This window comes from Protopterus annectens, chromosome 1.part0 (assembly GCF_019279795.1).
Source record: "Protopterus annectens isolate FY-2018-M chromosome 1.part0, PAN1.0, whole genome shotgun sequence".
In the NCBI taxonomy this organism is placed as follows: domain Eukaryota; kingdom Metazoa; phylum Chordata; order Ceratodontiformes; family Protopteridae; genus Protopterus; species Protopterus annectens.
This window is the reverse complement of record NC_056725.1, coordinates 1206874899-1206899848: the sequence shown is the minus strand read 5'-3', so window position 1 is coordinate 1206899848 and position 24950 is coordinate 1206874899. Positions and strand designations below refer to the sequence as shown.

At 38.1% G+C, this 24950-nt stretch overlaps 1 protein-coding gene across 3 annotated transcripts in view; it reads right to left on the bottom strand.

Annotated features, from left to right (window-relative positions):
• Nucleotides 1-1472: 1472 nt before the first annotated feature.
• The window catches only part of SEC14L2 (SEC14 like lipid binding 2), a 749750-nt gene continuing 726272 nt past the window's right edge, over nt 1473-24950 (bottom strand). For all 3 annotated transcript variants that reach the window (XM_044065622.1, XM_044065631.1, XM_044065638.1), the window contains one exon: nt 1473-5293. In XM_044065622.1, the coding sequence (XP_043921557.1) occupies nt 5166-5293 (128 nt within the window). In that variant the 3' untranslated portion in view covers nt 1473-5165. The remainder of the gene's footprint in view (nt 5294-24950) is intronic.

The following is a 24950-nucleotide window of genomic DNA, read 5'->3' as shown; positions in this document are numbered from 1 at the left end:
CACACACACACACACACACACATGCGCACACACACACACACACACACACACACACACACACACACACACACACACACACACACACACGCACACACACACACACGCACACACACACACACACACACACTTTCTCTTGTACACAGAAGCCCAGTTTAAACTAAGACACACACATACACTTACCTTCTTTTTAATCTGAATAGCCAAATGCGTACATATGGCGTTAACCCTTCTCTTAAACTGCTTGTTTAGTTTCTGCATGCAACTGTAGAACGTGTTTACATCCACATTGGCGTGCGTGGATGTGACGCATGCATGTTCCTCCTTAAAGGAGAAGACTCCACTACCGACTCCACTACCGTGGAGTGAAGTTTTTTTTTTTTTGATTAATTCTTAAAGTCTTGGCCAACCTGCAGGTATAAAAGTGGGAGGGGCGCTCGCTCCTCTCCCTATGATTCCGGCGCCCTATGGTTTATTTATTTTAATTAATTTACTTTCTTATTATGCGTTCACATTATAAGAACAGTAAATTAATTAAAATAAATAAACACAAATTGCGCCCTTTACGAGGCTGTCCTGTATAGTGCCCTAGGCGGTCGCTTAGTTCGCCTGTGCTTAAGGCTGGCCGTGTGCCTGTTGAAAATTCGAGCATATACCAATGGAAAAAGGTCTGGTCGCCCAGAATTTTTTCTGTTAATATATGCAATAAAAAATGTACCTTTATTTCATTTTTTTAAAATAAGCTCACAAAACTGGAGACCCGAACGAATGAGAGAGACGGCACAGATAAAAATAAAAAGATAATCGGGTATGTTATACAAAATTAAATAAACATATCTGATTATTCTTTTATTTTCTCTGTTCTGTCTCCCCTGTATGTTAAAAGCCTCCAGGTTTCTTTCTTTTCTTTTTTTTAGTTAAAAAAAAAAAAAAAAAAAAAAAGCAACAGAAATATTCCTTTCTCCACTGCTTCCTCCTACACAGCACTGGTGTACTGTGAAAGTGTCGGAATGCAAGTCCCATACACATGCGCAGTACATCAGCAATGCTCTAGGATATCAAGGGAAAAGAGGAAGACATTACCTTAAGAAAAGTAAGTAATTGTTATTTCTTAAATAATATCATTGTATAATACCAATAACCGACTCTGTGGTGTGATATATTGAAGATTTACCCATGGTTGCCTTTGGTTAATCACTCAGGCTTTGTCCTCATGATTAAACCACACCAACTGTGGGTAAATCTTCAATATACCACACCCACGTCATCGGTTTTCGCGACAGTATACAATTGGTGAATGTGGAAATAACCGTTATAGGAGATGTGCTTGCAATATTACCAAGTGTTCACTAAATTCCTACTTAGGTTAACTCTTGCTCTGTGGTTCTTTGCATAGATAGTTACCTAAAAGTAACATAAAAGACACATTCCCAGTTAGCCGTTTGCAGTTAGGACACACAATAAAACACCCAGGATTATGTTCACAGTATTTATTTAAATTAACATATATTTTATTCCCCAGAACAAAGATGAACTTTGTACTTAGTAAATATTCATCCTACATTTTATACCAGACTTTTTTATGCACAGATAAACATGTTGTTACATGTAACACTGCATTAAGAACATTTGCTACCTAAATTAGTGGGATTATTTTCAGCCAGTAAACACTATAATCACTGCCAGCAATATACCGTAGACAAATTATAAGCATCAACTTCATGTAAGCAGACTACACAATGGAAAGATAACAGCTGTGAGGAAGACTAGCACTGATAAAAAGGGTATATAGCTACTTCATCTTCTTGTTTCCTAGATATGTCAACACCCAAATACCATGACACTGTTAACCTAACACCAAATTCTTCTTAACTCAAGAATCACATGTAATTAAAATGTCACATTTGTAAAGATACATGGCTTCATAATTCAAGTTGCAAAATATCTCACAGGGTACAAAAGAATGCAATTCTTTCTATGCAATTGACAAGCATCTCACATAATAATTCAAAGAAATGGCTAAACTGAAAGCCTGGTGTCAAAACTGATGATAAATTACATTGCTTTATTCACCAAATTAAATATAGAATGCTACATAGGTTCATAGGATAGTACTAGGCTAACTGCCCTTGCGAGCCATTGTAAGCCTAGACAATTATCCCTTGTGAGACTCAAATCTTGCACCTTGTGTTTGTAAGGCAAACACCTTAACCATTAGGCCACTCTCCCACCCACATTGCTTTATTCAACAAACTATATGCAGAATTGTAACCTCAGGAGTTCTGGGTGTTTATTTTTCAAATTTTAAAAGTTCAAGTCTTATCAACACTGTCTTATAAAGTGGCACTACGATTCTCATTCTTCCTTAGAAATTAATATTTTCAAAGCAAATGCAGTTATGAATCGTTCAGAGATAATTGTGCAATGATGGAGCCATAGTTACTTTATTTGAATTTGTTAGCAGGTTAAATACACTGGTCAAATGACCCCTTTTCAGGTATAGCTCTTCATGAAATGGGATGCCCTAGACATCAAATCTGAAATCCGGAATGAAAATATTAAGAAATAGCCAACGTATAGCAATTTATTGAAATGCTTATAGAAATACAGTGAAAAAGGAAACATAACAGAACGTTAATTGTAGTGCTTACCCTTTTCCTGTGATAGGCAAGGTATGCCTTAAGGCTGGAGAAGAAGATGGCTATGGCAGTCTGGACTTTAAGTATGTGTGGGTGAGGTGGTGGAGATCAGAAAGGTTATGTTAAACATTTTTTTTTTACTGCAAGTTAACAACAAAGAAGAAGATGCTCTAAGGGCAGTTTTTTGTTTTTCAAAATTTACAACATGGGAAGTCAGGGGGTGAAGCACCTCTAAGTATTACTGAAAGGTGGCTCACTGGGGACCTAAAGTGTCTATGGTGCTTACTGGTGTGTGTTTGTCGCCCTTTAATAGGAAGAGCAGGATGGTTTACTCCTTACATGGTGTACATAGTTGTGTAGGGGAAAACCCAGACTTGAGTTTTTTTTTTTTGTTTTTTGTTTTTTATTATGTGAGCTATAGTTATGACTGAAAGGACACTTTTTGGTTTTGTAGAAAATTCTAAAAACTGTGAAAAAAAATTACAGATAAACACATGCACAGGGGAATACTATGTTAACTGTCTTGAGGGATAATTTTAAGTTTAGCCAATAACTTGAGATCAGAATCAAACTCTGTCACTTGTGTCTATGAGGTGAAGACCTTAACCATTATACCAAACCCACAGCTGGTGTTCTGTTCCTATTGGTAAAGAAATGATAGCTTTAAATGATGTGTGCAACAACTGTTTGTGTCAGAGATGACTGCAATTCAGAGAAAGCCATCTCTGGCTGAATGCAGCCAGTACAGAAGAGTGAAATGTCTCTAAAGGCCACCCTCCTTTAGTGCTCCTTATGCATATGTAGATTGTAACAAAAACATACACATTTATATCTGTTAACCATACTTGTAATCTGCTAATTACAAGAGTAAAAAAAAAAAATGAAGACCACACCATCTCCATGGAATGAGCCCTACTGTACCCCTCATGAGCAGTATGGGTGGCAGTCCTGATACTGAAGAGGCCAGCTCACCCATAGCAGGGGAAGGAATTGGCAGTGTCTTTCTGAGGAATAATACATTGGTGTGGCCACATACACGGGGATATAGGGGGCCCAACAATACCAAAGACTGCACACCACTCTCATTATAACAGGTGTACAGCAGCATGGACATGCCTCTGGCTCAGTGTAGCACGCACACTGCACTATGTTTTCTAACCAGCAGGGGGCGAGAGTTAGGGGAATTCACAGTCTCCTAACCTCACCAGATGATGGCCACAATTCCAGTTTTATGTCTATTTTATCTGCTGTTAGCTGTCCACAGGGAGCAGAGGAGCAAATTCATCATTAGGAGATAAGGGCCTAATAGTCACAAGGGAGGAAGAACATAAAAATGGAGAGTCAGTAGCAATTCTGAAAAATCTGTAAATTAAAGGGCTACAAGATGTATTTTATCTGAGGCAAATGTGCAATAATGCGAAGAAAAAAAATCTTCCTTACTCAGTATGGATTTTGAGATAGCACTGGGAAAGAATAATGTTTACTGGTCTAACTACTAATGGATTGCTGCTAGCCGGATAAATTCTGATTTTAAAAACCATCCAAAAACTGACACACAATGAGAGACACAGATGCATCATTCTGGCTGATAGTTTCTGCTTGTCCAGCACTAGCAACATTATGAACCTAGAAGGCTTATAGCCCTCACAGCTGTAATACTGCCTTCATTATATTACATTATTGTAAACTCTATACATTTTAAAATTTATTAATTACAATTTAGAAAGAGTCAGCATTTATCTCTCAAAAATCTGACAAGAGTCCCATAAATCCATATACATTCTAAACATTTACATTCTGTTAATTAGGTACTTCCAACAGAAAGAGCTCCTTTTACATGAATCACTCAGAATTTAGCATTATTATACCAGAAACCACGTGGTCAGTCCAGAGTATTTAAGAGTGGAAGTACGGAAAATACGGTAAAACAAGAATAAAATTAGGGTACTGAGAATAGTTGATGAGGGTAAAGACCACAACCTAATTACTGGAGTAATGAAACTGGATGAAGAAAACTGGAACTAAAGATGGAGGTAATACACTGTGCTGTTTGAATGATGAGAAAGTAATAAAGCATAGATAGCAACTTTAAAAAGTAAACTGAAAAAAAAAAACGTAAGGATTAATAAACGGCATGAAAAAATATTAAGAATGGGGAAGCTAGGATAGCAAATCAGGGAGGTTTAAAATCAATCTCAATGATGAATTAGTTGATATTACTACAGAACTTAATGTTCCCAGGTAATACGACAAAGTAACAACAGACAGCTCTCTCTATGTCTAGCTTGCTCTCCAATCTGAGCCTTTTGTGACACAAACACCAAGATATGTGGTGGAATGCTCCTTTTAGTGGGACAAAATTAATTCATTCACAAAATGCTCCACACTGAAGTAAAAGCAGCAGGCCTTCATGTAACCCACAAGTATTTTCAGAAGTTGATAATGAATCTTTTATTGGCATTCCTCCAGACCTCAATCCATGGTCGCACAGGCTGGAGCTCCATTCTCTGGAAATGTACACTGCATTTACTACAAATTGTTTTGCGCTTCCTCTGTAACTTGTGCCTCTAACATTTTGTCTGGAAGGAGGACCTCAACTGAGTAGTTCACTTTCTTGGAGTGCAGAATGCTGTAGGTATTGTCAAAGCGGAGGACATCTGTGGGAGGTAAGAGAGAAAACAAAGCTTCAGTTTTAGTAATAGAACCAAAATAATTTTGTGGAATCTGACATTTACATACATCAAATTCATGTGTGCTTAAAACAGCAAAACTGTAAACACTGTGAACTAATTTAATGTTCAAGGTCAGCTGGGGAATTGGGTACGATCATTAGGTGAATCAGTAGAAACCACTCCAAATTCCCATTCCCACCGGCAGTTACTATGACACATTGAGATGAGTACACTACCCAGTTAACAAATATATATATAAATAAATAAACAAACAAACAACCAAACTGCTGCTACAAGCAGGGATACATGCACATCTCTATGCCCTTTGTCACTGGGAGAGCAAAACAGCAATAACCCCTCTCTACCACTAGAGGGCAAGGCAACCAGAAAAATGCTTATGCTAACTAGTGCAACAAAATCAATGCACCAGGTCAATACAATCAGAAATCTAGACTTCCTCTCGGGACAGGAACGCAAGGATTGTTTGGGTACAGCTCCTTCTCCTTCAAAGAATACAATTAATTTTAATGTTACGAGACTAAAACTGCCACTACAGAATCAACCCAGGCTCTGGTGGTAGTATTTAATATTATTGTTTTTTCATATGACAAAAAAAAAAGAATTGTGATTCTAGGAGTTTGGGGCTACTATGAGGTCAGGCTGAATTCCATACTAAGGAAGACTGAGTGGAAATGAACACTGAATATTTGCTCACTAAAAAGATCACAGGCAGCACAGAAGAAGAGAGATTCCAGTCAATGTAAGAACTGTATTAAAAGGTCAGATTTAAAATAAAATGGAAGCAGCAGAGGCCGCCTGGGTCCCTGTTCTGACAGCTACTGGATTTGGATGAAGGCATGAAGATGGTGAAACAGAATAATCACCTCAGAAGCAATGTTGGAACTTTTAGAGGATAAAACTGTGGCTGAAAAAGGCAGAAGCAGATGCAAAAGCTTAGACTTCACATGTATTCCTGAAAAGGCTGAGGGGGGTTAACTGGGGGCTGTGTGAAATAAATAAAAAGATATACTTCTTCTTCTTCTTTCGGCTTTTCCCGGTTAGGGGTCGTCACAGCGGATCACCTTGTCCGCTCATGATTGGCAGTGGAGTTTTACGGTGTTGAGTTGCCAGCCCAGCGCCCAACCTTCCACAGAAGGCACACACGCACTCACACCTAGGGCCAATTTAGGGTGTCCAATCCACTTACAGCATGTCTTTGGGATGTGGGAGGAAACTGGAGCACCCGGAGGAAACCCACGTGACCACAGGGAGGACATACAGACTCTGCACAGAAGGCACCCCAGCCGAGGATCGAACCAGAGAACCTCTTGCTGTGAGGCGGCAATGCTAACCACTGCACCACCATGGCCACCCTAAATAAAAAGATATACTACACAACAAAAAGACCAATACTCCAACCATAGGCAAATAAATCAGAGTCCATCCAAATTGAAGTAAAAACAGCTTTAATCTTCCATAGAACTCAGATAAAACAAGGTTAGCGCTTTCACACCACTTCATCAGACCATAAAAATGTACTGATGTGGTACCATATAAATATATTCAACAATTAACTACAATCAATCAATAAGTGAACAATTATTCAATCAAGAACTAAAATCAGCACATATCCTTATTATGTATACTTTAAAATGCATCTATTAAACTTCATAGTTACAAGCTAAAATAACAAGTGATATTAAATGGTAAAAAACAGGTACAAACACCTCATTTAATGAACCTCATATAAAGTATAGATCCAAACACATACATCCCGAATATTTCAATTAGAGATTTCATTTAAAAACTTCATTTAAAAAGGGCCCTATTCTTCAGAATGAGCTTTATGGGTATCCTTTCATTAAAACCTTGTCCTCTATCAGCTCTCAGCCTAATTATCCATCTAGTTTCAGAGGTTTCTGTATTATTTATCAAGTCACCACCTCTTTCACTAGGTGAAACCTGTTCCATTACTTGAAATTTAAATAAATGTGACTATCCATTCTGAACTACATGCTTAGCTAAAGCATTTGTCAGTGTACCCTTCTTAATGTGCAAAAGATGCTCACGTATACGGAACCTAAGATTCATCTTACCCACATAAAACGAAAAACACACTTGACAGACTGCTAAGTATATTACATTTTTACTATTACAATTGGCTTCTACTTTAAATGTGTATGTACAATGTGTATCAGGATGAATAAAATTGCTACTCTGTTCAATAAATTGGCATTGATTACACTTAGTGCATGGTAACGTACCTGTTAAAATGTCCTTCTTGTCCTTTGGTCCTTGTGGGTAGTTTCTAATCTCTGGGTCTTGCATTAAAACCGGCCAGTACTTCCTCACTGTATCCATAACTAAGTTACTGTTATAAGCATAGTGTGCTGGCATCCTCACTACTTTATCACTCCTACCTGACATATTAGGCCTAGATGAAAAGTAAGGTTTCCCAATATCACTTCTATGTGTAATACTTTCTGTAATAATACTATCCAATTTACTATCTCCATAACCTCTGTCACTTAACCTCTTCTTCAGATTTCCTATTTCCTCTTCAAAACTTCTCTCCTCTGCAACCAGTCTCATGGTTCTAAGGGCTTGTCCCTTCACTATGTTGTCAAAAATGTACCCTGGGTGCATACTGGTTCTATAGAGAAGTGTATTACTGTGGTAGTCCTTACGATAAATATTCATGGTAAACTCTCCTTTTTCATTTTCATTACATTAAGATCTAAAAAGTGAAACTGTCATTCTGAATACTGCATTTCAAACTTTAAAAAATGTGTGCTATTATTCAGCTCTAAGTGGCATAATCTCAATTCTTCATAGCTCCCCCTCCATAAAAATAAGAGGTCATCCACAAAGTGTCTATAAAAGACGATTTGACTCCACTTTCCTAGAATATGTTCTTTCTCCAAAGTAGCCATCACTAAATTTGCATAACTGTTTGCTCTCAGGGTACCCATTGCCACCCCCTCCTTTTGTAAGTATAGTCTATGATCAAATAACATAACATTATGTTTCAGAATTAAATCCATTAGCATACAGATGAAATCTATATTCGCATGATCACATGTACCATCAGTTAACAGATAATCTCTTAACATGTCTACACCAATAGTATTTGGTACTGATGTAAATAAAGAGCACACATCCTTTGTTACTAATATCAGATTAGTGCTGTCCTCTTCTGTACTTTCCATGAATTCATGCAAGTCTTGAAGAAATTGCTTAGTATCTTTCAAAACATAGAGATTCTTATCCACTATAGGTCTCAAATTCTTTTCTATGTAAATGGATAAAGGTTCTGTCACCCACTTTCTTCCTGATACTATGGGTCTTAGTGGGGGCCTGCATGGGTGCTTATGAATTTTGGATACTCCATTTATAACAGGTGTCAATGGTTTGGCATCAGAGAACTCATACAAATTACATACAAAATAGTAAATTGGATAGTATTATTACAGAAAGTATTACACATAGAAGTGATATTGGAAAACCTTACTTTTCATCTAGGCCTAATATGTCAGTTAGGAGTGATAAAGTAAACAGTCAAGTAGTGAGGATGCCAGCACACTATGCTATAACAGTAACTTAGTTACGGATACAGTGAGGAAGTACTGGCCGGTTTTAATCCAAGACCCAGAGATTAGAAACTACCCACAAGGACCAAAGGACAAGAAAGACATTTTAACAGGTACGTTACCATGCACTAAGTGTAATCAATGCCAATTTATTGAACAGAGTAGCAATTTTATTCATCCTGATACACATTGTACATACACATTTAAAGTAGAGGCCAATTGTAATAGTAAAAATGTGATATACTTAGCAGTCTGTCAAGTGTGTTTTTCGTTTTATGTGGGTAAGACGAATAGGGAACTTAGGTTCCGTATACGTGAGCATCTTTTGCACATTAAGAAGGGTACACTGACAAATGCTTTAGCTAAGCATGTAGTTCAGAATGGACAGTCACAATTATTTAAATTTCAAGTAATGGAACAGGTTTCACCTAGTGAAAGAGGTGGTGACTTGATAAATAATACAGAAACCACTGAAACTAGATGGATAATTAGACTGAGGGCTGACAGAGGGGAAAGGTCTTAATGAAAGGATACCCATAAAGCCCATTCTGTAGAATAGGGCCCTTTTTTAATGAAGTTTTTAAATTAAATCTCTAAATGAAATATTCAGGATGTATGTGTTTGGATCTATACTTTATATGAGGTTCATTAAATGAGGTGTTTGTACCTGTTTTTTACCATTTAATATCACTTGTTATTTTAGCTTGTAACTATGAAGTTTAATAGATGCATTTTAAAGTATACATAATAAAGATATGTGCTGATTTTAGTTCTTGATTGAATAATTGCTCACGTATTGATTGATTGTAGTTAGTTGCTGAATATATTTATATGGTACCACAGCAATACATTTTTATGGTCTGATGAAGTGGTGTGATACAACCGTGAAAGCGCTAACCTTGTTTTATCTGAGTTCTATGGAAGATTAAAGCTGTTTTTACTTCAATTTGGATGGACTGAGATTTATTTGCCTATGGCTGGAGTATTGGTCTTTTTGCTGTGTAGTATTTACTTGTGTTTTTGGCCACATACTTCATTTATACACCTAGTAGTACTTTGTGTTTTTAAATAAAATGATATGTTAGCAGAATATACTGCTCTGATGAGAGAAGAGTTGGGACTTGAAAGAGTCCATATGTTTTTTTTTTATCCCCACAATAACTTTGGGTGAAGGTTTTAGACTTCTCTTGGTCCACTCCCTCGCCTATGAACTTGAAGTATTTGGTCAAAACTGTGGGCCGCTAGCAAAGCAATAAACATGAATGCAGTGTGACTGTAATTATTTATCTGAAACAAGGCAACGGAGAGCAGCTTTTGTAATATAATGAAGCTGTATAGGAGAAGATGTTTTAAATTGCAATTGTCCTATTTCATCTGCTTCACGGTGAATCATCCTGGGGGAGCTTTCACAGTTTATGTTTCTGAAGATGTGCATGCTAAGCTGTATCTATTTCTCCACAATGGAAGTAAGGGCTCGTCATAAATGGTTACAAATGCAGATAAATAAAATACAACCATCTCAGGGCAACTCAAAAGGGAAAAAAATGACATTTTACTCATTTTTAACACAAGGATGTCAGAAAGGCACAAAGCAGCCTTTGCAGTGAATCAGAAAGGAAGTGATATAGAAAAGTATCACTTTGTTTCTGAAAGGATTTTGCCAAGGGAACAATTTAAAAACAAATAGTTGGATGGCATAGTTATAAGGATGGTTCTAAGGAATTCTGTAGATGATAAAACACAGTTGTATAAACACTTGCCATAAAGTAAAGTTGTGTAAAATCTTATCATAATGGTAGATGTCCTTCCTTTCATTGCTGCAGTATTCCTTACATTAGGGATTCCCTGCCTAGGGCAGCCCAACATCCCACCAGTATATCAAAGCCTTAGGTTGCTTTAAGGTATGCTGTACATCACACATATGCTTCTCTTCTACCGTAGGGCATAAAGGCAATGTCTAGACGTACCATCCTCAGAACTCAAAGCCCCAGTAGAAACACCAGTCCTGGGAAAACCAAGAGGTAACCAGTACGTCCAGAAGAGAAATGGACCATGGGGAGGAGGGAGTGAATACTGCAACAGTGAAGGAAAGGACATCTACTATTATGGTATAACTTTACACAACTGTACTATGTCCTTCCATTTCACTGTTGCAGTACTCTTAACATTTGGAAGACTGCCAAAGATCAAGAAGGAACTTAGGAGGAGGAAGGAATAGCAGAGCCCTCTAGGAAACCATTAAGAATGACCCTAGCAAAAGCAGCCCTAGCTCTGGAGAATCCATCCAACTTACAGTGCTTGGTATACACAGACGTCCAGGTAGCTTGCTCAAGAATAGAGTTAGTATCCAAAGCCTTGAAAAAAGCAGCAGAAGAAGCCACAGCTCTAGTAGAATGAGCCTTAATAGAATAAGGAAGGCTCTTACCATGAAAAATAGCAAAATGAAATAGCTAGAGAGATCCAAGAAGAAATTGTTTGCTTGGAAACAGCTAAACCTAGGGACCTAGGATGAAAAGAAACAAATAGCTGATCAGATTTTCTAATAGACTTAGTCTTAACCAAATAATATCTGAGCTGTCGATGCACATCCAAAGTGTGCAGCACCCTCACTGGCAGATTGTGGAAAGGGAAAAAAAGTAGGCAAATGAATACACTGATTAAGGGACAACTCATTCACCACCTTGGGCATAAAAGATTAGTATGCAAGGACACCCTGTCCTTATGAAACACCAAAAATGAAGGACAAGCCATAAAGGCTTGAAGCTCAGACACCCGTCTGGCAGAAGTAAGGGCCAACAGAAGTACAGTCTTCCAAGAGCAATGCTGCAAGGAAGCTGAAGCTGCAGGCTCAAAAACAGCCTAAGTCAATTTCTCCAAAACAAAATTAAGATCTCAGGGGGGAGGAGGAACGGGTCTATATTAGATACTCAAATGTTTGAAAGTTCGACTACCATATGGTCGACACCATATGATCGAACTTGCAAAAGTTCGAATATCTGATAAAAACAAACTGCACAAAACACCAATCTAAATGCTCTAAGCAGGGGAGCAAGCCCCCCTGCACCCCCACCCTGCTCTTTAAATATACCAACTCTGAGATCGCACTACAGTGCAGAAAAGGAAAATCTTCCAATTCCATGCTGTCTGAAGATCTCTGTTACAACGTTCGAACATTCAAAAATCCAATCATATGGTGTCGACCATATGAGATTTGGAATTTTGAATGTTCGAACATTCAATATAGACCAGAGGAACGGGCTTCCTGGGAGGCCTAATATGAAGTACGCCTTTAATGAATTGTTTAGATGCAAATTTAGAAGCTAAAGGAGGAAATAAAGGCAGACAAGCAGAGACAGCTGATAAGTGGGCCTTAACAGAAGAATAAGCCAACCCAGCATTGAACAATTCACATATATAAGAGAGAACCAAAGGAACATCCACAGAAAGTGGATCCAGGTTATGAGAGAGACAACAAACAGAAAACCTCTTCCATTTGGATAAGCAGGATTTCCTAGTACTGGGTTTCCTGGCTTCCTGCAGGACCCTAAACATGTCCTCAGAAAAAAGGTGTCTATGTGGAATCAAAATCCTATCACCAACTGTGTCAGCTGAAGAGTGGACAGGTGGGGATGGATTAGAGATCCCTTGTCTTGTGTGAGTAGGACTACATGATTACCCTTGGCTAAATGCAGAAGAAGAGGGAACCAATGCTGCCTTGACCAAAAGGGAGTCACCAACAAGATTTTGGGAGCATCCTGTTGAATTCTGAACAGAACTTTTGGAATGAGAGGAAGGGGAGGGAAAGCATAAAGAAACATCCCCTTTCAAGAAAAAGAGAGGGCGTCCACCATCCACAACAGTGGACCTGGGACTCTGACAAAAATAGATTAAGTTGTCTGTTGAGAGGAGAAGCAAAACTATCTACTTGAGGAGTACCTCATTGGTGAACAGTATCCAGAAACACATCCCTGTGAAACATCCATTTGTGGGATAGAGTTAAGGACCTGCTCAGAGTATCTTCCACAATGTTTTGACATGAGGGAATATAAACTGCTTGAAGAGTCACTTGAGACTGGACAGCAAGATCCCATATCAGGAGTGCCAACTGGCAAAGAAGATAAGATCTTGCCCCCCCCCCCCAATCTGTTTACATACCACATCACTGTGGTATTATCTGTAAATACCTTGAGAGTTCCAGGGGAGAAAAAGAGGATGAAAAGGCTGAAGATCCAGAAGAAGAGCTCTCATCTCTTTGTCATTGATGTGCTCTTTTTGTTGAAGGGGTGACTACAACCCCTGCACTTTTAGGGAGCCAAAAGCAGCTCCCCATCCCATGTCTGAAGCATCTGTAAACAGCTCCTGAGAGGGAAGAGGGAGATGAAAATGGAGCCCTGGACTTAAAGACAACTGCTGGATCCACCAGTGAAGTTCCTTCTTGAAATAAGGTAGAGCAGGAACTACACATTGTAGGGAATTTGCATGTTGAAGACAAACTGACTTCAGGAACTACTTAAACTTTCTCACGTGAAGTTTAGCCAGAGGAAGCATAGGGATGGTGGATGCCATGAATACAAAAGCTCTCAGAAGCTCCGTGACTGTAATGAAGGCCAGAGGAAGAAGAGTTTGAAAGAAGGAAATGACAGCTAAGGCCTTTGGAGGAGGCAGGGATGCCAGCATAGGCACTGTCTGAAGCCTGCAACCTTGAAAAACATGGTCCTAAGAAGGAGTCAGAAAAGACATTTTGAAGTTTATAAGTTTATTGTGAACCCCAGGCTCTGAAGAAGGGAAATGGCAACAGGATCTCTGGAGGGGATGCCTGAAACAGCAGGTTGTCCAAGTAGGGAATACTTGGATCATCTGGGATCCAAACCGTGTCATCACAATAAACATAACATGCTGGAGGGATAGGCTCCTGACCCAGAAACTCCCCAGACTCTGGAACAGATTGCCCATACATTTCAAGCAGAGTGCCTCTTTGGCCCTCTTCAAAAGGAATCTTGATGATTGGATGGGAGAAAGGAAATTCACCCCGTGGATCACTTCAGTCACTTTGCTAGACATGGGTCCAGGGAAGTAAATAGTGTGGGAAGAAATAGCCAGGAAATTGTTATGGCTAGGCTTGTATAGGTCCTAGGGCCAATAGCCTAGTACCAACTTATGAACCTATGAACCTGTAAAAAGCAATCACAGGAGCGAGGCATTTGGTGAATACCTTGGGGTAGTAGAAAGGCCAAAGATCAAAGCAGAGAACTGAAAATGCCAGGAAGCAACAGAGAGACTCAAAACCTTCCTGAAAGCGGATGGATTGGAATATGGAGATAAGTATCCTTAAGATCCAGAGACACCATTTAAGCCTAAGGAAGCAAAAGGGGAAACAAAATCTGAAGGGACAACATTCAAAAAGTGGGCACCTTCATAAAAGTATTTAGATGAGAGAGGTCTACAACTGGTCTCCAAGTACCCTCTTTTCTGGGTACTAGAAACATCCTGGAGTAAAATTCCCTCCCCTTTGGGACACAGGCATATCTTGAATAGTACCTGGAGTCAAAAGGTCCCAGAGCACCTCTGGGAAAAAAAGGAGAGTTGTTCCCATGGAAGTTGAGGATGCCCATAAAAGGATGAAGGGATTTCCACACCATGAAGTACACCTGGCAAATAATGGAAAGAACCCAATAATTCTGAGTAATCTGTAGCCAAACAGGAAGAGGCAGAGAGAGAGAGAGAGAGAGAGAGAGAGAGAGAGAGAGAAGTGGAAGGGAACATGACTGGGAAGAAATGGATATTCACACAGCACCTGGTTTATCTGGAGAGGCAAACTTCTGAGCCCCTGAAGTCTGAGTAGACTTAGCAGAAGGAGTCTGCTTGCCACCTTTTTAGCCCTTAGGAGGAGGGTGAGATTGCATGCTAACAAAGGCTGGCTTATTGGGGTAGTTTCTTTGAAATACAGGAACAGGAGAAACAAACACATTTGAATTCCTGTAAAGCATTCCCCTTATCCTGAAGAGACTTAAACAAATCAGCAGCAGCTTCCCTAAACAAGGGTTATTTTCATAAAGGGCATCCATCAACTTAGCCTTGACATCATCAGGCAATGGTTGAAGCCAAAGCCAAGAGTACCTCCCCATGACTGACCCAAAAGCAGCAGCCCTAGAAGAGGCATCTGCTGCATCATAACTACACTTGATGGAATGGTGAACCACCTGTGAGGAAGTCCCTAACAGAGAAAGAGCAGAAGTTTTACCCTCAGAATCTGGAAGAGCAGAAATAAACTGAGAAGCCTGAGATAGCTGGACATATGGGTCTAATAATTAACAGCCCTAAAAGCCAAGACAGCCAAGGTGTAAACCTTCTTACCTAGCCTTTCCATGGTTCTGTTGTCTTTATCAGAAGAAAGCAAGTGAGAGAGCTTTTCAGAGGGCTCAGCACCACTGAGGGGTTAGCAGCAGGACATTTGTACAAAAAGTTACAGTCCTCAGGCGCCCTATAAAACATGTTTCTTCGAAGCAGGGGGATGAGAATCAGGAACTTCAGAAACATTGGAAAACACATCCAACAAAGCAGCCAAAACAAGAGGAATAGCAGAAGGTTTAAGAGATTCCATCTGCAGCAACTTATAATACATCTTATGGACCTCAGACACATGAGCACAATCCCATTTAAAAAAAACTCCATCATCCTGCAGACTGTGTCCCTACAAAGAAATCTCTTCAAAGGGAGAATCAGGACTGGTAGATTCCTCTTCCTCTGACCCATTGTCCCAAGGAAAAGGAATCTGAGAAAAGTAAACAAGAGGTTCCCAAATCCCGCTCTCCCGCTGAGGAATCCTGTTCCTTGGGTCTTTTAAGTGGAGTAGAGGACCAAGGGGGAGCTGGAACAGAAACCCCCTGAGGAGGTTTTAATGCCATCAAATCATTAAACAAACCCCGAGTGAAGGCCTGCCACTCACTCTGTGGATCCCTAGGGGCAGGAAAAACAGGTTTCATTTTTTTTGTTTTTTCTTTAATGGGGCATTTGCCTTATAAAACTTGGAAGGCTCTGACCCAGGACAGCATTCAATAACAGTAGTAGGAACTTCTTCTCTGACTAAAATCTCAAAATAAAGCCTCTGGGTTGCCAAAGCATTCTGAAATGCAAGGTACTAAATACAAGCAGAAAAAACAGGCACACACCATACACAATTTATTAAAATAACACATAGCAGCAGCAATAAAATGCAAAGCTTTCAAGTCAGGCTCTATTTCAATGCTTTATCTTTGGAAATGATCAACCATGGTTCCCCCTGAACATATGAAATGGACATCTGCAAAGCCTTTTCGAACATGCTTAAAGCCAGATCCCCCACAGCCATCCAACACAGTCACAGAAGAGGAATCTGACAACAAAGCTGGGTGAACCTCCAGCCATTCACTAACCTCACAAGAAATGTTCAGTGGAGGCTAGATAATGGGAGATTCCAGCCTGGGATTCTTAGCCTTCTTCTTACCCGATGGCTGTCTCTTGGGGTGGGAAGTTCCCTCCATAGTATCCTTTGCAAGAAGTTTAAGTCACTGATTCTCAAGATACAGAGCCAAAGAAGAAAGCCTACTACACAAAGTTTTAGGTACAAAAGCCTGACAGACAGAATAGGATGTATGGTCGTGCGAGGCACCAAGGCAAAATAGACACTGTTTGTGGTGGTCTTAACGGAGAATCTGTCTCTCACACTGGCATTTACCCTTCTTGGATGACATGAAACCTCACAAGCAGCAAAAGACCAGTAAAAAAAGGAAACCCCAATGGGGCACTTACCTGCAACTGCTCAGAAATCAGCAACGGAATGTAGGTATTCAGCTCGACAATCAAGAGATGGCGTTCAGACTGGTGGCAAAGTTGTTCAGAGGATGGTATATCCAGATGTCACCTTTATGCCCTATGCTACAAGAGGAGCACATGTGTGACATATGGCATACCGTAAACCAACCTAAGGCTTTGGTATACTGGCTGGACGTCGGGCTGCCCTAGGCAGTGAATCCTTAATGTAAAGAATACTGTGACAGTGATATGGAAAGACATCAGTAGATGTCCTACTGATCACTGTTGCAGTATTCCATACAGATGGGTTTTTGCTACTGACATCTGGCTGGAGTACTAAAGCCTAAACCTTACATAAGCCATACATCTGGTGTGTGACATCAGCCTGTGAGTGTAGAGGTACATATCACAGTACAGCAGTCACAGAATAATACATGTAAAAATGCTAGGGTAAGAGGTTGACCGGATTAGGAGAACTCTTAGCATGTCTGATTTTGAAATAACATCTAAACCATAAATGCATTAAGTTCTAAGGTTAAGGCAACAAAAACAGGAAATATCAATTTGCAAGATTATACATCAAGGGACAAGGAGGATTATTGAGAAACCAGGCTATACACTAGGAAGTTGTGTTAAATGTTTTTATGAGCAGTTATAGGAAGCAGGGGAGGATTGACAGGAAAAGTCAAATTCATGGACTTTCTAAACAAGTTCCTATTACAAAAAGTCTTGCTCAGGATCAGGAAATTGGAAGTTGTTACAGAAGATGAGGTGGAAACAGTAAGGAGGAGTCAAAACACACTGGCTGAATCGTTTACCATTAGAAATATATCCACCAAGCTTAGCAAAACAGCACCTTAAATACAAAACGTGTAGACGGAACCTCCGTCCTGGCTCCTTTAAAGGCTGCGAGTGATACCCGACTCGATTAAGGATGAAATAACAGAATTTATTATAAATACAAATCTGCCAAAACATTCATGTCAGCATAGAAATATCCAAGAACTGGTAAGCGCTTTCATCTGTGCAATGCAGACTTCATCAGACCAGGTGACACAATCCATACTGATACATTTAAATAATTTTTGGCGCCAACTTCTGTGATAACAGAAGTAAATATATTTAACTCTTTACATTGCACCTTTAATTGTTAAAAAGTAGCAATTGTTTAAAATATCTAAAATGTCTAAAATATGATCGCCCCTTCTCATCAATCTATCATACAGTGTGTTCTATAAATACTAAACATTATAAAAATACATTTATATAACCTATATAAAATTATAACTGTTAAAATACAGAAAATGCAGAAAATTTAACATCACTAATAATATGACCCTGCTCTAATGTTTATCTTAAATTCATAGCTACCCCTAATCATGAGATGGCAAAATATAAAACTGAGCCAAACACATATTATACTAAAATCTAATATTGTAAATTATATTATATACTTACTCTCTACTATTACAACGTTAATCCCTAACGTCCTTGATACACTACTACTATTGTAATTGCAAAAACGTTTTAATAGAAATGAAGTCATTAATGCCCGGTTCAGTAGTGGCATCTGTTAAAAATTGCCAAACACTTTCCTGTTTATCCAAAAGTGCCTTAAAATTTCCTCCACGAGGGGATATCAGTACATGATCAATAATAGCAAATTTAAAATTATGCGAATTGCCATATTTACTAATATGTCTGTAAAGTGCATTTTTAGTATCCCTTATTTTGATCCTATACATATGATCATATATCGGTTTCCTGAGTTGCCTCTCAGTTTTCCCTATGTAAAATGCAGGGCATACCGTGCACTTAGCCAAATATACTATATACCTGCTGTTGCAGTTTCCTCTTACAAATTTTACATAGGTACTGTTTATGTCATTCAATCTGCATCCCCGTTCCTCACTAATATACCCACACTGGTTACACACCCTACATTTCATAGTAGTTTTTCTATCTCTAACAATATTATTACACCTCGACATTCTTTCCAAGTATCATTTTATGTTCAAACCCATTTTGTAAACAAATTCCGGTGCATCACCCAAAATTTTTTTTAACTTCCTCGTCTACTAATATCATATTCCAGTATGTACAAATAATGTTTTTTATATCATTCACATACGGGGAATATGTCAAAACACATGCTCTATTACGATGTACTTCCACTGTATTAGTGGTTTTCTTAATATTATTCAAATCTATACCCAATACGGGTATATATTTTTCCCCCATTCTTTAATCACATAATTTGATACATCTTGTAACAACAACAATGGATATCCTCTGTTTGAAAACATAGTTGTAATATTCTCTATTTCTCTTTTCATAATCTCCAAGCTAGAAGACATTCGGGCCACCCGAATGCACTGACCTTTAAAAATGTTTTTAAATATATATATTTAGGATGGCAACTATCATATTCCAGATATGCATTTGAATATGTGCTTTTCCTGTAGATTTCTGATTGAAAACCTACATCCATATGACTAATGTACGTGTCCAAATAGGGTATACCTTTAGTCTCTATTTTATAAGTGAATTTCAAGAAATTACTGGATTGGTTGATATAATCAATAAAGTCCTGGATAATCCCTACTGGTCCATTCCACAGAACAAAAATATCATCTAAAAACCTAGTATAGTATGTGATGTATTTATAGTACTCCCCATTGAAAACATGCTGGTTTTCCCAGTCTAACATCACAAGATTAGCAAACATGGGGGCACATGAGGCCCCCATTGCAACACCTTTTGTTTGTTTGTAATATTCCGCTTCATAATAAATAAAATTATTGTCCAACACTAAACTAATCATATCTGTAATCAAATTGACCCGGTCCCAATTCATATCCGAATATTTCCTCAGGCTTGTACAAAAATCATCTAAACCCTGTTGCCTTGGGATACATGAGAATAGGTCAACTACATTGATAGTGATAAAAATAAGATTACTTCTCCATTTATCAGGGGTAAGGTGTGCCAAAAACATCCATGAGTCTTTGATAAGATGAGGTATCTTACTATAGATAGGTTTCACCCATTTGTCAATGATTACTCCAATATTAAATGTTTTTGATCTACTCCCTGATATTATAGGACAAAACGGGGGTTTCTTAATATTTTTGTGAACTTTCGGAATGCCAGCTATCATGGCCAGCACTGGATAATCCACCTTTATAAAATTGCAAATTTCATCAGATATCCTCTTATCAATAACATATTCTTCAATAGCCAGATCAATTTTCCGGTAACTTATATTAATTTCATTAATAGATATTATTTCATAGTTACCAGAATCCATCAATATAGCTTGTATCTCATTGATATAAACATTAGTATTAAATAACTCTATTCCCCCTCCCTTATCTGGTTTCATCACCCGGATATCTTTATTCTTCATGAATTCATTTAGGTATTTCCTCTCATCAATAGTTAAATTATCAATCTTTGTTTTATTTTTAACCATTTTTTTATATTTGTATACTTCGTGACAAGTTATATCTTCAAAACTTGTCACTATTTTATGCCCTACAGGTATAAATATACTTTTCTTTTTGGGAATATTGTGTTCTACATTGATTCTACTATCAATTTTATTATTAAACATCAAGGCCAAATTCATCTTCCGACTAAATAATTTAATGTCAGTAATTATATCTACTATATCAAAATTGACTGTGGGAATGAATTTCATACCTTTTTTAAAAAGTGTAAAATGTTCATCTTTGATACTGATATTGGTATAATTAAATACCTTTAAATCATTATATTCATTTACAATATTAATAGATTCATCCTCGTCCATATGCATACATACACATTATTCACTATTAAAAAAAGAATGTGCAACAGTTTCATCTTGGCCATTATCTATAGCATTCTTACTTTTAACTACCATATGTCCTGGTGATGCCTCCTTTGAAATTTCCCCTTCGGTGATGGTGGAAAATACCGACCCCCTTGAAAATTTGACCCTCTTTCCCTATAACTCTCTCCATTGTTGTCAGTATACTCTATCTGATTCCCGAACCTTTCCTGCTTCCATATATATGCTCTATTTTGACTGTACTGTTCCACATCATGCTGTATTTTCTTACTCTTCCTTTCAAAATTTTTTTCCGCCCTACTCTCAGCTAATTTGTATTGTTTTGTATACAAATCTCTCCACTGGGGGAACAGAACATCATTCAATACTACAGTATTTAACTTTTCAATTTCATTAACAACATGTACCAATTTCTCGTCATTCTTTTTAATCAATAAGTTCATATAACTGGTCCCAAAGCTGTTAAATAAAGCATTAAACTCTCCTTGGGTATCATTATTCACAGCCAGTCCCATGGGATATTTAAAAAATCTTTGTCCCATGGGTACTATGCCCAATGATATACATTTCATCAGATAGGCACTGCCAACCTTAATACATTTAGCTGTCAGTAATAGTTTACCCAAACGGTAAATCATTTCTTTTAATGTTCCATTATTAATATGTACTTTATTATTGACGAAATTGTAATTGTTCCTTCCTGTAGTGGCAAAATCATATTCACCTGATAAACAATTATCCAAATTACACTGTTTACTGTTATCACTAGGCAAGTCAATGTTCCTGCCTTTAGGGCTAGATGTATTATGTACAGTACCTTTAGGTGCAGTTCCTTTAGATTTAGTAATAGTAGCATATGTCTTTCCTGGTAATGGTCGCTTCGGATGGGCACCAATTCGATCAAACTGATCTACGTCACGAAACAGTGAAAAATCAAACGTATACTCATTTTCAGATGAATGATTGACATTAATAGTTGGAATCCGTTTACCTGAGGATTCATCTGGCGTAATACCCTTACTACTACATGGCTCTCTCTGTCCGTTGGGTATATCACAGTTCTGCATTAAACAGAAGTAGCTCTGTTTTGCGTTTTTTTTGATTGGCCCGTATACCTGTATATGGGCCAATCAAAAAAAAAAAAAAGAAAACAAGGCGGAGGCTGCCCGGGATTTAAACTGGCAGTGCGGGACTCGGGATCAGACTGCTGAACTCTGGACAGTCCCGCCCAAATAGGGACGTCTGGCAACCCTGCTGCCCTTGCAGGCTATTTTAAGCCTAGCCAATTTCTTTTTAAGGGTGAGAATCAAACCCTGCATTTTATGAATATCAGGCAAACATCTGAACTATTGTGCCAAACCCCCAACCCTCAGGGTTTGCCTATCCTACCCTCGGATGAGTTTTTGCGTACTGCCTGTGTGCTGCCTTACATAAGGCTCAAGACTGTGGTTGAAAAGGGTTAGTTGATTCAAAATAATCAATGTATCATTCTAATTTTTGCAAACCAAGTGTTATATGCAGTGTTATGAATAACCATGAATTGATTTAATGTCCGAGGAAATGGCAGGTTTACTCAGACAGGTACTGTGTCCTTGGGGGAAAAGTATTAATTGTTTATTATTTTGGGAAAAAGTATTGTTTATTATTGTTCCAGGAATAGTAGTGGTTAAGTTCAAGGGCATTCATATTTTTAACAATATTCTGTTTATAAAGTACCTAATTAGAGCATTAAGGAGTGGATATGACAGAAAGGCTTGGATCTTCATACTGTGATAGATTTCTGTTATGGTCTGCATACTTACATAATGGTGTGATGCAATAATAGACCTACAGGGGAATCATTTCCATTAGACCTGATATGGAACTTTGCAAGTGAGTGACAGTCAGCCTCACTGGCTCTTCTGAAGTAGTTGGATAAAGGCTATCCACTCCATAGTCATAATGCCAACATGAGGTGCCTATACAAGTGTCACCAACCAAATTCTGTCCCTTCTCTGTACTTTAATTCCAAAGATTAATGAAGGCAGACCCCTGTAAGGGATGGGTGGGGGTGGGAAGAATGACTGATTAGTAATATAACCAGTATAAGGAGGAAAACAACAAAGAATGAATGTATGATGATGGAATGGGACAGCACCCTCAGAAGGAGCTGCTGGTACAAGGCACATTTGTGGAATGAATCCCTGATGTAAAGGCACAAACAAACATGAAGTACATATGAAAGGAATATGTTTTAGAGCTACAGAGTTTAACATAATTCAAGTATAGTAGCTTTAACAAAGAAAGCTTCATCACTGAGCTGACAGCAAGGCGATGAGAGCAGAGGTGGCCTGCTTGTGCTTGCCCTGGTGGTAACCCTAGCACTCAATGGTGAATACCAACAATGACATGACAACCACTTTTGCAAATGCCTCTTTGGGAAAAAAAATTAGATTTACACTAGATTGAAAATGTTTTTAAAGGAGGGTCTCAAATCCACTATAAAGAGGATTTTATACTTTGCTCCCTCCACATAGCACCCCATTTATCATACATCTGGAACTCACAAAATTGACTGTATATATCAAAGAAGCTGTTGAGATGAAGGTGGCCTTCCTCGAAATACTTATGTAGGGCTTTTCTGATTCAGCTGAGAGGTTAATAACAATGAGAATGCAACATTGGCAATGGCTTCTGGAATTAATTTGGAGAGAACGGGAAAATATTATGAACAGCCTCATTGGTTCTGACGAATTGTTCAGCATCTCAGTACAGGAAAAAGGGACTTCAATCAGCCTGTGTTTTTTTAAACACCTTTACTGAATTATCACTTGTGACACAGGCAAATTTACATTTATATAAAAGTAATGTAATCAAATTGCATTACCAATCTCACTTTTCCAAACATTATACTTCATATATATTGCTTCATAACATACAATCTAAGAAACATTACATAAATTATCAATTCCTGACTTTTTTTTAAACAAGAAACATCTTTATTAAACCATCACTTTTAATATAGGCAATCATACATTTATATAAAATGTATCTTATAGCAATACTAAATGTGCAATAATGATTACCATGAAAATTTCCCCTTATGTGCAATTTTATGTATAGTTAGGAGTCTAAGACAATAATGTATGCCATGTCAGTAGTAGTTGTAATACAAATTGTCTATGTGTGAAAATGCCTCCACTTTAAGAAGGAGTAACAAAATTTCATTGTGATGCACAAGATGTGTGACCTGAATGACAATAAAGTTTATTTTGACTGACTAAATGAAAAAACACATCAACACAATCCTAGTTCCAAGCGCTTAACATCACAAACCATACTGACGCTCTCTCAGTTGCAAATATTATACACCAATTATAATCTACCCAATCATTTTCAGACATTACATAGCTCATTTAAGTCCTGCCTTCTAAGCCTCATTCCTCCTCTGTATGTATTGATCCCACAGTTCCCATTTTTCCTATGTAATTTGCTCCTACCCTTTTCTAAAGATCTCAATTCCAGTTGTTTTATCTCTGTTATTATATTCACTACTTCTAATATAGTTGGTTTAGATTCTGATTTCCATTTTCTAGTAATTTCTTTTTTGACAGCCACCATAATTAGACACAGCAATGCCTTACCATGCATAGCAATTCTGATTTTGTATCATAGCTCAGGAAAAAACATCTCCCTCATCACACCAATCTGCCCACCAAGCATCTTCGACAATGCATCCTGCAGGGAATCCTTAAAGTCTGCCAAACCACAGCATTCCCAGAAAATATGTTCCCAAGTATTTCTTTCTTCCCCAACACACCTCCAACATTTGCTGTCTACCTGAGGAAAAATTCTCTGGAGTCCACTTGCGGTATACAAATATCTATGTAAAAATTTCCAAGCAAAAATACTAAATCTTCTACATTTTGTGTCATATTTGGGAGACATACATATATCCTCCTATTGTTTCTTTGTGAATTGTTTATCCAACCTCTCATCCCAATCCTTTCTAACCTCCTCTGATTGATTCTTATAGTTATCATACAATATTTTATATGGTCTACTAATTATTCCTTTTTTAATGGCAATGTCTGTACTAGATTCTACTACAAACTCTAACAATGCTGGTCTTTCACTTAGGACCCCCCTATTTCTTTCTCTGCTTGTAATTTGATATCAATCCTAGATAGGGAAGGCAATCTCTAACCTGCAGTTCAAATGAATATTTGGCGTCCTCCCATTCTATCATATTTCCTTCTCTAGTTATTTGCTCAGAATGCCTTGGTTTCTTTGCCAGTTTTCTCCAATAAATTCCAGTCCAATCTTGCCTATTGTCTATATCCCTAATTGCAATCACCCCTCTTGGTAGAATCTCCTTTCTCCACTCCCATGTTGGCTTAGTTTTTAGGATACTTTCTGCTACTTTATAGATATAATATTCTGTATG